The sequence below is a fragment of the Sinocyclocheilus anshuiensis genome, unplaced genomic scaffold (genome assembly GCF_001515605.1).
Source record: "Sinocyclocheilus anshuiensis isolate Anshui unplaced genomic scaffold, SAMN03320099.WGS_v1.1 scaffold93, whole genome shotgun sequence".
In the NCBI taxonomy this organism is placed as follows: Eukaryota; Metazoa; Chordata; class Actinopteri; order Cypriniformes; family Cyprinidae; genus Sinocyclocheilus; species Sinocyclocheilus anshuiensis.
In genome coordinates, this window is record NW_015539852.1 from 639,387 (window position 1) to 652,597 (window position 13,211).

At 34.4% G+C, this 13,211-nt stretch overlaps 1 protein-coding gene across 2 annotated transcripts in view; it reads right to left on the minus strand.

Annotated features, from left to right (window-relative positions):
- Positions 1–8,924: 8,924 nt before the first annotated feature.
- Positions 8,925–13,211, minus strand: part of LOC107684660 (gigaxonin-like) — an 11,932-nt gene continuing 7,645 nt past the window's right edge. For both annotated transcript variants that reach the window (XM_016480970.1, XM_016480971.1), the window contains exons 10-12: positions 11,414–11,548; positions 11,212–11,321; positions 8,925–9,667 (exon numbers count right to left, since the gene is read on the minus strand). In XM_016480970.1, the coding sequence (XP_016336456.1) occupies positions 9,486–9,667; positions 11,212–11,321; positions 11,414–11,548 (427 nt within the window). In that variant the 3' untranslated portion in view covers positions 8,925–9,485. The remainder of the gene's footprint in view (positions 9,668–11,211; positions 11,322–11,413; positions 11,549–13,211) is intronic.

Here is a 13,211-nt window from a genome sequence, read left to right on the forward strand (position 1 = left end):
CATAATAAAATTTACTATATTCAATAATATAATCGTTCCCTACCTGTATGACTTTCTTTCATAAGAAGAGTAAGAAGAGTCACTATAGTAAAATTTCACACCTTTATTATATTCAATTATATAATCAGTCCATACCTCTATGACTTTCTTTCATAAGAGTCACTCATTTCCATAGAGTAAAATTTGATTTTTTTTATAATATTCAGTAATACTATCAGTCTAAGCCTGTATGACTTTCTTTAGTCACTCTTTTCCATATAGAATTTCACACTTCTATTATACTCAATAATATAAATGGTCCAAGTCTGTTCAACTTTCTTTACAAGAATATCTTGGTCACTCATTTACATAAAATGTCACTTATTAATTATATTCAGTAATATAATTGGTCCAAACATGACTTTTCTTTTTCAAGTCACTCTTTTTCATAATAACATTTCACACTTTTATTATAATCTTTCCAAGCCTGTCTAACTTTCTTTCTTAGGAATATCCTAGTCATTCTTTTCCCTATATGAACATTTCACACATTTATTATATTCAATAATACAGTCGGCCCGAGTCTGTATGACTTTCTGTCTTCAGAATATCCTACTCACTTTTGCATATAGGAAAATATCACACTTTTATTATAAATTAATGGGCCGAACATTCTTCAGAAATTCGCTTTCCACAGAAGACAGTCAAGCGGGTTGGTTTTGACATGTAGATGAGTAAATAATGGCGAAATTAATTTTTAGATGAACTGTTCCTTTAACAAGTTTGACCCACAAAGTTATCTGACATGTATTTAGTTTCCTAGAAGACATATTTTGGTGTACGGTGTCTCAGCCATTACATTATAACGTGTTAAATGATCACACAACCATTCCTGATGACATACTCGTAGAGGGTGGGACTGTCGTATCTTACACTGTGAATTCTGCTGATGTATGAAGTGTGTATGGTCTGTGGAGTCAGTACAGGCAATGAGATCACCACCTCGAGGACTGATACCGGTCTGATTAATCCCAGAGGAAAGATCTAAACATTCGCACACTGCCCTGCCTTTTTGCTGACGGCTTGTTCCACACATTGGTTGCTGGGCTGAAGGCATCACATCCCTGGTGGGAATACTGTGGTAATGTTGTGCTGTGTAAGCAACCAAAATGGTGAGTAGGAAAAGCAAACTGCATCACTTGACTTCCCCAATCGAATGATCTGCATGCCTCCTGACCAGCCCCTTGACGAGGAAGTGAATCAGGCTGTACAAAGTCATTCACAAGTCGAATCAAATGGAAAGGAGGAAGTCTTTTGTTTATGTTGTCAGTGAACATGGTGGGTTGATGTAAGAGGTGTTGAAATAAATTCAACTACATTCAAATGAGGTTTGCATGCACTCCAACTGGGAGAAAGAATTTTCTTGCTCTGGTCTTTTCCCATCATACTCGCATTACTCAGTCTGACCGATGGATTATAAAAAGTCACTTGTTTGGACCATATATGCAACACTTGGTCACAAACTGCAAATAGAGTCACATGCTGTAAACCTAAGCTGAAAGTGAAACAGCTGTCTGTAGTTGTTTGGTTCTTTGATGATGGGGCCTTTACAGGAAAACCCTCTTGTATGCAAGTAACTTTTTAATATAATAAAATTTCACACTTTTACTATATTCAATAATATAATCGTTCCCTACCTGTATGACTTTCTTTCATAAGAAGAGTCACTCTTTTCCATATAGTAAAATTTCACACCTTTATTATATTCAATTATATAATCAGTCCATACCTCTATGACTTTCTTTCATAAGAGTCACTCATTTCCATAGAGTAAAATTTGATTTTTTTTATAATATTCAGTAATACTATCAGTCTAAGCCTGTATGACTTTCTTTAGTCACTCTTTTCCATATAGAATTTCACACTTCTATTATACTCAATAATATAAATGGTCCAAGTCTGTTCAACTTTCTTTACAAGAATATCTTGGTCACTCATTTACATAAAATGTCACTTATTAATTATATTCAGTAATATAATTGGTCCAAACATGACTTTTCTTTTTCAAGTCACTCTTTTTCATAATAACATTTCACACTTTTATTATAATCTTTCCAAGCCTGTCTAACTTTCTTTCTTAGGAATATCCTAGTCATTCTTTTCCCTATATGAACATTTCACACATTTATTATATTCAATAATACAGTCGGCCCGAGTCTGTATGACTTTCTGTCTTCAGAATATCCTACTCACTTTTGCATATAGGAAAATATCACACTTTTATTATAAATTAATGGGCCGAACATTCTTCAGAAATTCGCTTTCCACAGAAGACAGTCAAGCGGGTTGGTTTTGACATGTAGATGAGTAAATAATGGCGAAATTAATTTTTAGATGAACTGTTCCTTTAACAAGTTTGACCCACAAAGTTATCTGACATGTATTTAGTTTCCTAGAAGACATATTTTGGTGTACGGTGTCTCAGCCATTACATTATAACGTGTTAAATGATCACACAACCATTCCTGATGACATACTCGTAGAGGGTGGGACTGTCGTATCTTACACTGTGAATTCTGCTGATGTATGAAGTGTGTATGGTCTGTGGAGTCAGTACAGGCAATGAGATCACCACCTCGAGGACTGATACCGGTCTGATTAATCCCAGAGGAAAGATCTAAACATTCGCACACTGCCCTGCCTTTTTGCTGACGGCTTGTTCCACACATTGGTTGCTGGGCTGAAGGCATCACATCCCTGGTGGGAATACTGTGGTAATGTTGTGCTGTGTAAGCAACCAAAATGGTGAGTAGGAAAAGCAAACTGCATCACTTGACTTCCCCAATCGAATGATCTGCATGCCTCCTGACCAGCCCCTTGACGAGGAAGTGAATCAGGCTGTACAAAGTCATTCACAAGTCGAATCAAATGGAAAGGAGGAAGTCTTTTGTTTATGTTGTCAGTGAACATGGTGGGTTGATGTAAGAGGTGTTGAAATAAATTCAACTACATTCAAATGAGGTTTGCATGCACTCCAACTGGGAGAAAGAATTTTCTTGCTCTGGTCTTTTCCCATCATACTCGCATTACTCAGTCTGACCGATGGATTATAAAAAGTCACTTGTTTGGACCATATATGCAACACTTGGTCACAAACTGCAAATAGAGTCACATGCTGTAAACCTAAGCTGAAAGTGAAACAGCTGTCTGTAGTTGTTTGGTTCTTTGATGATGGGGCCTTTACAGGAAAACCCTCTTGTATGCAAGTAACTTTTTAATTAAAGATGCGTAGTGGGTTCATTTACAAAGTGTCACGTTTTTTTTCAAGCGAAGTCTATTTTAGGACCATTAAAGGGGTCATAGGATGCCCATTTTCCAAAAGTTGATATGATTCTTTAGGGTGGATGACATGCCTCAGTGGAATCCCGGAAAATAAAGCGTGGAACTTGTTCTCATGACCAATGAGAGAACAGTTTACTCATGCGTGAGTTGTATTAACAAATTTGGTCCGTTTAGAAACTTTGACTGTGAAAGCGAATCGCACCAAGAATAAAAAGCAACATTGTAATAATTTAAATCCCTGTTTCGGAACAAAGCAATCAATCTACAGGTGTGAAAGCACCCTAAAGACACCAGTCCAGTCTGTGCTGAAACGCTACTGTCAATCAAACTATTGTGGGAGGGCTCAGAAACTATCTGAGATCGGCTCGATTTGAGAAAGGGGAAAACATTTAACCAGATTAAAAAAAACCACTGGGTGGATTTTTATCATTATAGGGTGGTTGTGTACACACACTGCCAACACACATTTCAGTTCAAACAACTTGTAAAAGTGCATGTAGCATCCTATGACCCCTTTAAGACTTTTATGACATTATGATATTTTCATGAAAATGTAGCACATTTTCCCCCAGTTTCGTTTTACGTTTTAGGTTTTCCCCTCTCATGATTCTCAACTGCGATACTCCTTTTGTTGTAATACCGTATTGCACAGTAAAAAAAAAACTTATAATGAAAATAATTTTTATTGTAATCAGCACAAATTAAAGACAGTACAATAAATACTACCACAATGTAAAAATGCTTTTATACATTTAAAGAATAACATATAAATATCCCTTATGTAATATTATATTTTTGCATAGTAATAAGAATTATATATATATATATATTTTGTATTACAGCATTTATAGTACAGCAAGAATGGGGGAAGATTTATTTGTCATGAAAATACTGTCATAATTCAAAAATATTAATGGTCCAAAATAGGCTTTGTTTTAATTTCATTTCATTATTTCATAAAATCAAATAAAATAAAATAATTTTGGGGTAAACGTTTTAGCCATGTTCTTCAGTTTTCATGAATTTTGTCAACTCGGCTGCAGCACACCAGATTTTTTATTAATAACTGATCCTAAACTATTCAAATATTTTTTGTTAATTGAAATAAAGCTGAAATAAAATGAAAATCTAAATAAAAATTAAGTTAAGTTTTAATAAATTAATGATTAATTTAAGTTTAAGTTGAAGAACAAAAATTTAACTAAAAAATATGACTGAAATAAAAATAAATAGTAATGTTTTAAAAAAGCAAAAACTAATAAAAATAACAAAAGCACATAACAAAATTGCTAAAAAGTAAACAAATTAAAATGAAAACTGAAAAGATCAAAATTAAACCTAACTTAAAAGAACAGTTCACCAAAAAATGAAAATTCTGTCATTAATTACTAACCCTCATGTCGTCCCAAACCCGTAAGACCTTCATTCATCTTCGCAACACAAATTAAAGGGGTCATATGATGCGATTTAAATTTTTCCTTTCTCTTTGGAGTGTTACAAGCTCTTGGTGCATAAAGAAGATCTGTAAAGTTGCAAAGACTAAAGTCTCAAATCCAAAGAGATATTCTTTATAAAAGTTAAGAGTCAACCACACCTACCTAAAACGGCTCGTTCTAACACGCCCCCACATGTCTACGTCACGATGTGGGAAGATTTGCATAACGCCGCCCAAATGTTCACGCAAAGAAAGAAGGCGTAACTTTTATTCTCGCTGTAGTATTGTTGCCGCCGCAGCCATGTCGTGAAGGCGCTGTGTTTCGTTGTGAAAGTGAAACTACTTGGTTTGGTCTTCCAAAAGAGGACGATATCCGCTTCGTCATGCCTAGAGCTGATCCGTGCTGGTTGCTGAGGAAATACAATAACTTCGCACTGTGGATCGCCGGATCAGCTTTCACCGTGGACGAAGCAGAGTCCCAGCCCGGGGTCGTCACGCGGCTCACCCTAGGCCTCCGGCCTCCGCTCACTCAAGGCCGCGGTGTGTGACGCTGGTTCGTTGTGAAAGCGAAACTACTTTGTTTGGCCTTCCAAAAGAGGACACGACTAGAAATCAGTGGTTGTATTTACAACACTGTTCCAGAACAGTTCAAACCAAATATTCAGATGTGTGTCAAGCGCATTTTATGGAGGACTGTTACTGATCCTGGAAGAGTAGACTACAATGCCGGCTGTTCTGACTCGCGTTTCAGAAAGGCGGGGCATAGAGGTGAATGCGTGTGCTGCTGCTAATGTAGAACACGCATGCGCTGTGCCTTGTTTACGTGCAGAGGAACGCAATGCGCATACATCACTGTACTCTCCACAGTGGCAGAGGATGAGACGAGGAGGAGAAGAATTGTTGAATAAAGTCGTTATTTTTGTTTTCTTTGCGCACAAAAAGTATTCCGTAAAGTATTCCGTAAAATTATGGTTGAACCACTGATGTCACATGCACTATTTTAACAATGTCCTTACTGCATTTCTGGGTCTGGGAACATTTCAGTTACATTGCTGTCTATGCAGTCAGAAAGCTCTCGGATTTCGTCAAAAATATCTTAATTTGTGTTCCGAAGATGAAAAAAAGGTCTTACAGCTTTGGAACGACAAGAGGGTAAGTATGACAGAGTTTTCATTTTTGGGTGAACTAACCCTTTAAAATATTAATAAAAACTATTATAGTATTTAAATTATATATAAACTTACTTATTGAAATTATCCTATTAAAGACCTCAAAGCCAACAGACATGGACTATGAGGTATATTTGGAAATCAACAGCTGCACTTTTTCATACACACAAATGTTTTGCAGGTATGATCTGAGGTCACAAAGGACGTTAGGACTATTCAAGACAGACCCAGCGTGCCTGTTTGAGCAGCACTAGCCATGTCCAAAGTCACAAGACCTCTTGTTAAATGTAAGTCCTGTCATATGAGCAGCCCAGTTTGGGTGAATTTACCTCATCCTGTTTATCTTCAGTAATCCTGCTGATCCCATGCCTGTCCTGCACTGTTTATTCATACCCACACACACACGAGACCCAACACATTCATAGACACAACTTTTGATGAGACACCCGTTACGCCAGAAAAACCCAAACTTTGGTAACATACCAGAGTTATGCAACAATCAAGACTTGCTTACGAGAGACTAAATTCCCCAGCATGTTTCAGTTTTACAAGACGTTATTATGACTTGTGTACTGAGTGAACGGATGCTGCCTGCACTCACTCGAATACCTACCGTCACCTTCCTGATGAAATGCCTCTCGCTAATTTTTAATTTCTATAACTGAGGAATCAATATTAAATACTGGTAGAAGTTTATCTGAAAGATTTTAAAGTTACTGGTGTGAAAGGCAGTGCATTGCTTAAGCCATAAAGCATGCTTTCACAAAAACATTTCAACTCAAAATAAAAAGAAAAAAACATTTCCTTTTTTTTCTAGTATCAAATTAGGATAAAAAATATGTATTATTTATGCAAAATGTTCTAATGAAAAATATACAGTTTATTGGCAATGTGATATTAATTTAAGCCATATTTTAATGTCACAAAAATCATTTTAAGTCTAAATAAATTGAAAAATATTACTTTCATTAATATTTCTATGATCAAATTATTGATAAAAATTTATTATTTATGCATAATTTTCTAATGCAAATATACTATTTATTGGCATTGTGATATTATTTTCATGTCAATTATGACATATTTAACAAAATTTTGATTACCACTTCCAGATGTTTTATTTTATTTTATGGAAACGTATTCTTATTTCTCACTGTTATGCAATATAGTGCTGGGCAATGATCAATTGTGATTTATCGCATCCAAAATAAAAGTTTTTGTTTATATATGTGTGTGTACTGTTTATATTTCTTATGTATATATAAAGACACACACATACAGTATATATTTTGAAAATATTTACATGTATATATTTATATTCATATAATTTATATTATAAATAAATATATTTAATATATAAACATAAAATGTTTCTTAAATATATACATGCATGTGTGTGTATTCATATATACATAATAAATATACACAGTACACACACATATATTATATAAACAAAAACTTTTATTTTGGATGCGATTAATCACTGCCTAGCACTAATATATACTGCATATAAATATATAAAATAAAATAATTGAAAATGAAAATTATTTTAATAATACATTATTAATGTCAAATTATATATATAAAACAATCCATATAGTGATTTTATTTATTTTATTAAATGATGTGACAGTATTCTCATGATATAAGACAATGAAACAAAAAATCTTAAATGTTCCTAAAAAAGTTTTTAATTTTCCTTTCATTTCATGCATATTTTAATAACCACATAAAACACACACCACCGACTTCTGCATGAGATTTTATTACGAGGCAGATTTCAAGATTACCTTAGAGGCAAATCTAAGCCTCACTTGCACTCTAAAACATCACAAACGTGGAATGAGAATTCCACAGTGAAAATGTCTCTTTAGTATCAGAACACCACTTTGCATAATATAAACATTATGTGCTACATTTTATTAATCACAATGTTCTGGCAGACACCAAGTGTTTTAGTGTTGTGTGCAAATGGAGTCATGACAATGTTTATAGAAAAGTGAGTGTGTTGATCATTTTCATGAGCATGTATTGTGTGTGAAGTCTTGGCGAGGAACACACATTACATATCATGCATAGTTGGTATCCTCTGCCTTCTGACAGTACTTCAACATCAATAACAACAGCAAATTTTGTGGTGATATAGAAATGATAACTTACACAGTCCTTGGATAGTGCACATCTTCAATCTAGTGACCAGTGCATTGGTGCAAAGCCACAAATTGGTCCTGTACTCCCGAAAGTGTGGTATTTATTCTTGCTATTGGATTGCATTTCCATGGTGGTGAATATGCAATGTTCGTCCCTTCAATTAGAACAGACAGCAGCAGCTGAATCATGCACAGAACAAATGGGGTCACCAGATGCCAAAACCGTCCACACTGACAGGAAAGCCAGTTCAGAGGTCATTCACAAAATACATCTCGCCACATAAGGGTGAGACCAGCAACTTGCATCTATTTCTGACATGCTGTGGTGATTTGAGTCCCTGGATACGAGACCAACAGCAGAATTTGATCGGTTAAGACAGGCAGACCATCACGCAGCCAGAAAGACACATGAAATATGCAAATATCCACCTTTTTTTAACTATTAACTAAGGCTACCAAAGTTAACTGTTGAGACTAATTAAATGTGAATGAAACAAATTTAATAGCAAAACTGCTTAATTCTATAAGGCCCTTTTTCAGAACAAGAGCAGGTCCACAGTTATCCAAATTCAATACAAACAGTCCCACAGCTGGGCTTTTACCGGCAATTTTCTTCCATAAATGAAACACAGATGGAACTTTTAACATAAGTATGTTATTCGCATATTGTAAGGCAGAATGTACTTATTGGCAAAGTTTAACAAGTATATATGTGTATGTGTGTATATATATATATATATATATACAATAAAAAGATTTTATTGTGTGTTTTTGTGTGTATTATATACTTAGTATTATTATTATATTTAAAATTATAAATATATACATATATAACTGCAAACTTAAAATTCAAAAAAGCAATGAGATGACATTTTAAATCATTTCAATAATCTAACATGTCATTTCAACTTTGTTTGTACAGTTTGTACAGTAGCTAGACACTTGCATCAGCAACATAATTGTGCTTGATATGAACATACCACTAGCTCTGATTAGTTCTTGATTTGATTTGTTCCCTTATTTACTGAACCCACATTTAAGACTTAACTATTGTATAAAATAGGCAATTTTGACTTCCTTCACCAATGTTCAAAAGTGTTAGCGTCAAATAAGCTTCAACAACAGCTAGGTAAAATCTATTAATATAAAGCATGAAAATATTGAGCAGGTCCCATCTAATGTAACAGCATTTCCTGTGACTGGTAAAAAAAAAGAACCAAAAAAAAAAAGATGTACAATTAATCTAAGAAAGGCATCAAACATAAAAAACAAGACAATTCATTCAAGCTTTCCCACATTATAATCAAACCTCTGCTGTTGCCAATATAATCCCACAATCCTCTGCATCGTCCTCCAAACCAGCAGATGATGGAGGAGAGACATAAAGCCAGCGGGGAGGATGTGGGTTGTTTATGTGGATTGAACCCGGATCCGGAACTGTCCCTGCTGGAGTTGCAGGCGGAACAGCTTACAGTTAGTGATGCGTAGGGCGGCACAGCTCGTTTTACTCAGATCAGAGGGCATGAGGGGTCTGGTGGGGTGCCAGGTGCCTGTGCTTCTGCGAAACTCCCGCACATAGTCAAAACTGGTGCCTGCAGACCAAACGGAAAGAAATATATATTATGCAGTGAGTATTTTATGCTCTACTCTACACAAATAGCTGTACATCATGTTGTATTATGTGTACAGTATTCCAAAATTACCATCTGGTTTATTTTTAGCAAATCTGTTCAATCGAACCAGTTTGTATCAATAAACTGGTCACCAAAAAAAAAAAAAATGTCATTAAACTCACCATTCTGTAGTATTCCCAGAAATCAAACCTTTTTAGTGGCATCTTTGTAGTGAATTATATATTTATATTATTGTAATACTTAAATATTGCTGTTTATAATTGTTTTTGATTCATTTATAAAATGGTTTAAATTTAAAAGTGTATTATATACAGTAATTTTTTGTTTAAGTGTAAAAGTAGGGCTGCACAATTAATAAAATTTCTAGTCGCGATTACAATTATGGATGCCACAATTACGTAATCGTTCAAAGTTTTAGTATAACACTATAATACCATTTATATTTTTTACTTTTTTTATAATTTAAAGAAGAAACCAATCCGATGTATAGTTGACATTTGAGGCTTAATACTATAGAAAAGCACTAAAAGTTTTTCAGTTAGAGTGTTTTCAGCTTGTTTATTTTCATATAAAAATACGGCATGCAGTTGCATCAAACAATGGTATAAACATCATTCAATGTAAATTGTGATAATCGTAATTAATAATCGCAATTACAATTTCAAGGCAATAATCGACAATTATGATTTTTGTCATAATCGTGCAGCCCTACGTAAAAGTGCTGTATTTAAACACCCCAATTGAGATTATTAATTTTGAGAGTTAAACAATGGTCTGATTGTTCTGATACATAATTCATAATTTAAAAAAGTGTACTTTCTGAGTACTTACTGAGGTATCATTGAGGTTTTTATTTTTAGGTTTTCCATTTTCAATTGAATTTTATTTCATTTTAGAAATTTTGTTGTGCATTCTTATAATTAATTCTTTTAGGAATATTTACGTTAGAAATTTATGTTAATTTTTGTTTCTGTTTTAGCTATTTTCGTACATCAAGTTAAACTAGATGAAAATGAGAACGAAAATAAAAAGATCTGAAATAAAAGATTTTTCTTAATATTTCACTTTATTTTCTTTTATTTCAGTTAACATTTTCACGTAACATTTTTAAAAAATTGTTTTAGTTGACTATAATAAGCCTTCAAAATATGTTATCTTATATTACATTATACCTTATATTATAAAAAATATATTTCAATATATACCTTCTTAATGACTTTAATGTAGCTTTGGTGTTAATATACTTAACTACTTAATCAAAATGGTAGCTTGATATTAACTATTCATAATTCATTAGCAGCTTGTCATTTTTCAATGTAGCTGATGCGTTGGTCCTCAAAATGTTAAAAAAGTTAAAATATGCCCTTGCTGTAGCTTGAATATATAAGTTATCATAGCACAAACCTTTTTGACCTTCTCAAGGACAGAATTTGAAGATATACGTATAAAAAGACATTCCTAGACAGAGGATAAAGTGTGATTATAAGATCTTATCAGCTTACCAGTGTCAAGTTCTCCAACCACATATATACTGGCACCAATGGGAACAGCTCCATAAACAAAAGACGATGTGGCCTGTATGCAGAGGTTCTGGTCATCTAAATGCACCCACCTGAGAGTAAAGACAGACATGCATGTCTCTAGGCTCTATCTAGTACTCTTTATTACTCTAGTGTTGTTCGAGTGTTGCTTTGAAGAGCTCACCTTTTTAGTTCATCATGGAAGAACTCAGACTTGCAGATGGTCATCTGACTGGACTCTGGATTGTCAGCGTCTCTGTTCCTCACACCACCAAATACGTAGAGCTCCTGTCCAATCCCACATGCCACCGCGCCAAACCTGAGGAAAACAAGTGTGAAATTATGCAGCCGCGTTCTTGTCAAGGAATATTGCACAAATCACAATTATGTAATTTAGAAAATTGCTGATAATACAGGGTACTTGCAAATTTAGGATTCAGACACAAATAAACTAGTCTCTAGTACTCTTCATTTAAGAATTTTGAAATGTAACTAATACCTAGCAAACATGCATAAAAGATACCTACTATATTGCTGTTTTTTTATCTGTTTTTTCCCAACTCTGTGAATACTTTATGAAAATGTCATTATAAATGTACAGTAAATGACTGTACAGTAAATGTGAAATATTATTGCAATGTTTTCTATCATGCACTGTACTTCTCTCCCTCACAGCCTCATTTTCATTCTTGTCAAAAATTATGGTGCTACACTGACTAAGGTTTTGAAACCAATTGTGAGGAGTCAAGTCTTCTGTGCAAAGTGCTATTGGTGTTGCGTCAGTAGTTAGTACCTATGCAGAGTGTCTCAAATCAGTTACTTATGAGGTTTCATGACGTTTAGGATGCTGCCTTAGAAGGCAGTAGGCAGCCAGGCAGCTCATTAGATTGTGTAACAGAGATATGGACAAAATTATTCTCCAAACAAGACAAGAACACCAAGAAAAATGACTATTTATGTTGCTCCAGATGGTGATCAATTGTTTCCAGTTACATGGGTTAAACTGATAGGTCCCTTGACTACTATTGCTCTAAAGACACATCTGTAAGACATCACAGATCTTAGGGTGTGTCTCAGTTCTCATAGCTGTTAGACCCTTATGAAGACGTGCTGCCTTTGCCTTAAAATGTAATCTGTTTAACTTTTGACATTTCTCTGCGTCATAGGCAGGATGGGAAAAAACATTCTCTTAATTCACATCTACAAAGAGCATGCCGCTTTGAGCGTCCAGTATTTGTGGTTTGAATGCATAGGGCCAAGTTATGCTGAATGACGTTTCTGCTGTTTCCCATTATCAAATAATAATGTAGCCTCTTTTAAATTACATCACCATCTTTTAAAGGTAAAATGTTATGATACAAATTGCAAGGGCACACTGACACATTTATTACATTATATAAAAATACAGACCCTTACACAAAATGTTGGCCCGTGTCCCTCCACTGCAAACAGTTTGCTTAAAGTGTATTTAAAGGAATTGTTCTCCCAAAAATAAACATTTGCTGAAAATTGACTCTCCCTCAGGCCAGCCAAGATGTAGACGAGTTTGTTTGTTCATCGGAACAGATTTGGAGAAATTTAGCATTACATCACACAATGCTCACCAATAGATCCTCTGCAGTGAATGGGTGCCATCAGATTGAGAATCCAAACAGATGATAAAAACATCACAATAATCCACAAGTAATCAGTCCATCAGTCAACATCTTGTGAAGTGAAACGCTGCATGTTTAAGAAACAAATCCACCATTAAGGCATTTTCTTTTTAAACGATGATTAATCTGTGCATATTTCTGTCCTGATTCAGATGAAATTACTTTTTTACCGGAGAAAGCAATATTATGGATAGAGGACTCAAGGATTTTAGCCTGAAGCAACGGTTTGACATTAAAAACATCTTGATGATGGATTTATTTATTACAAACATGCAGCTTGTGGATTATTGTGATGTTTTTATCAGCTGTTTGGACTCTTATTCTGAC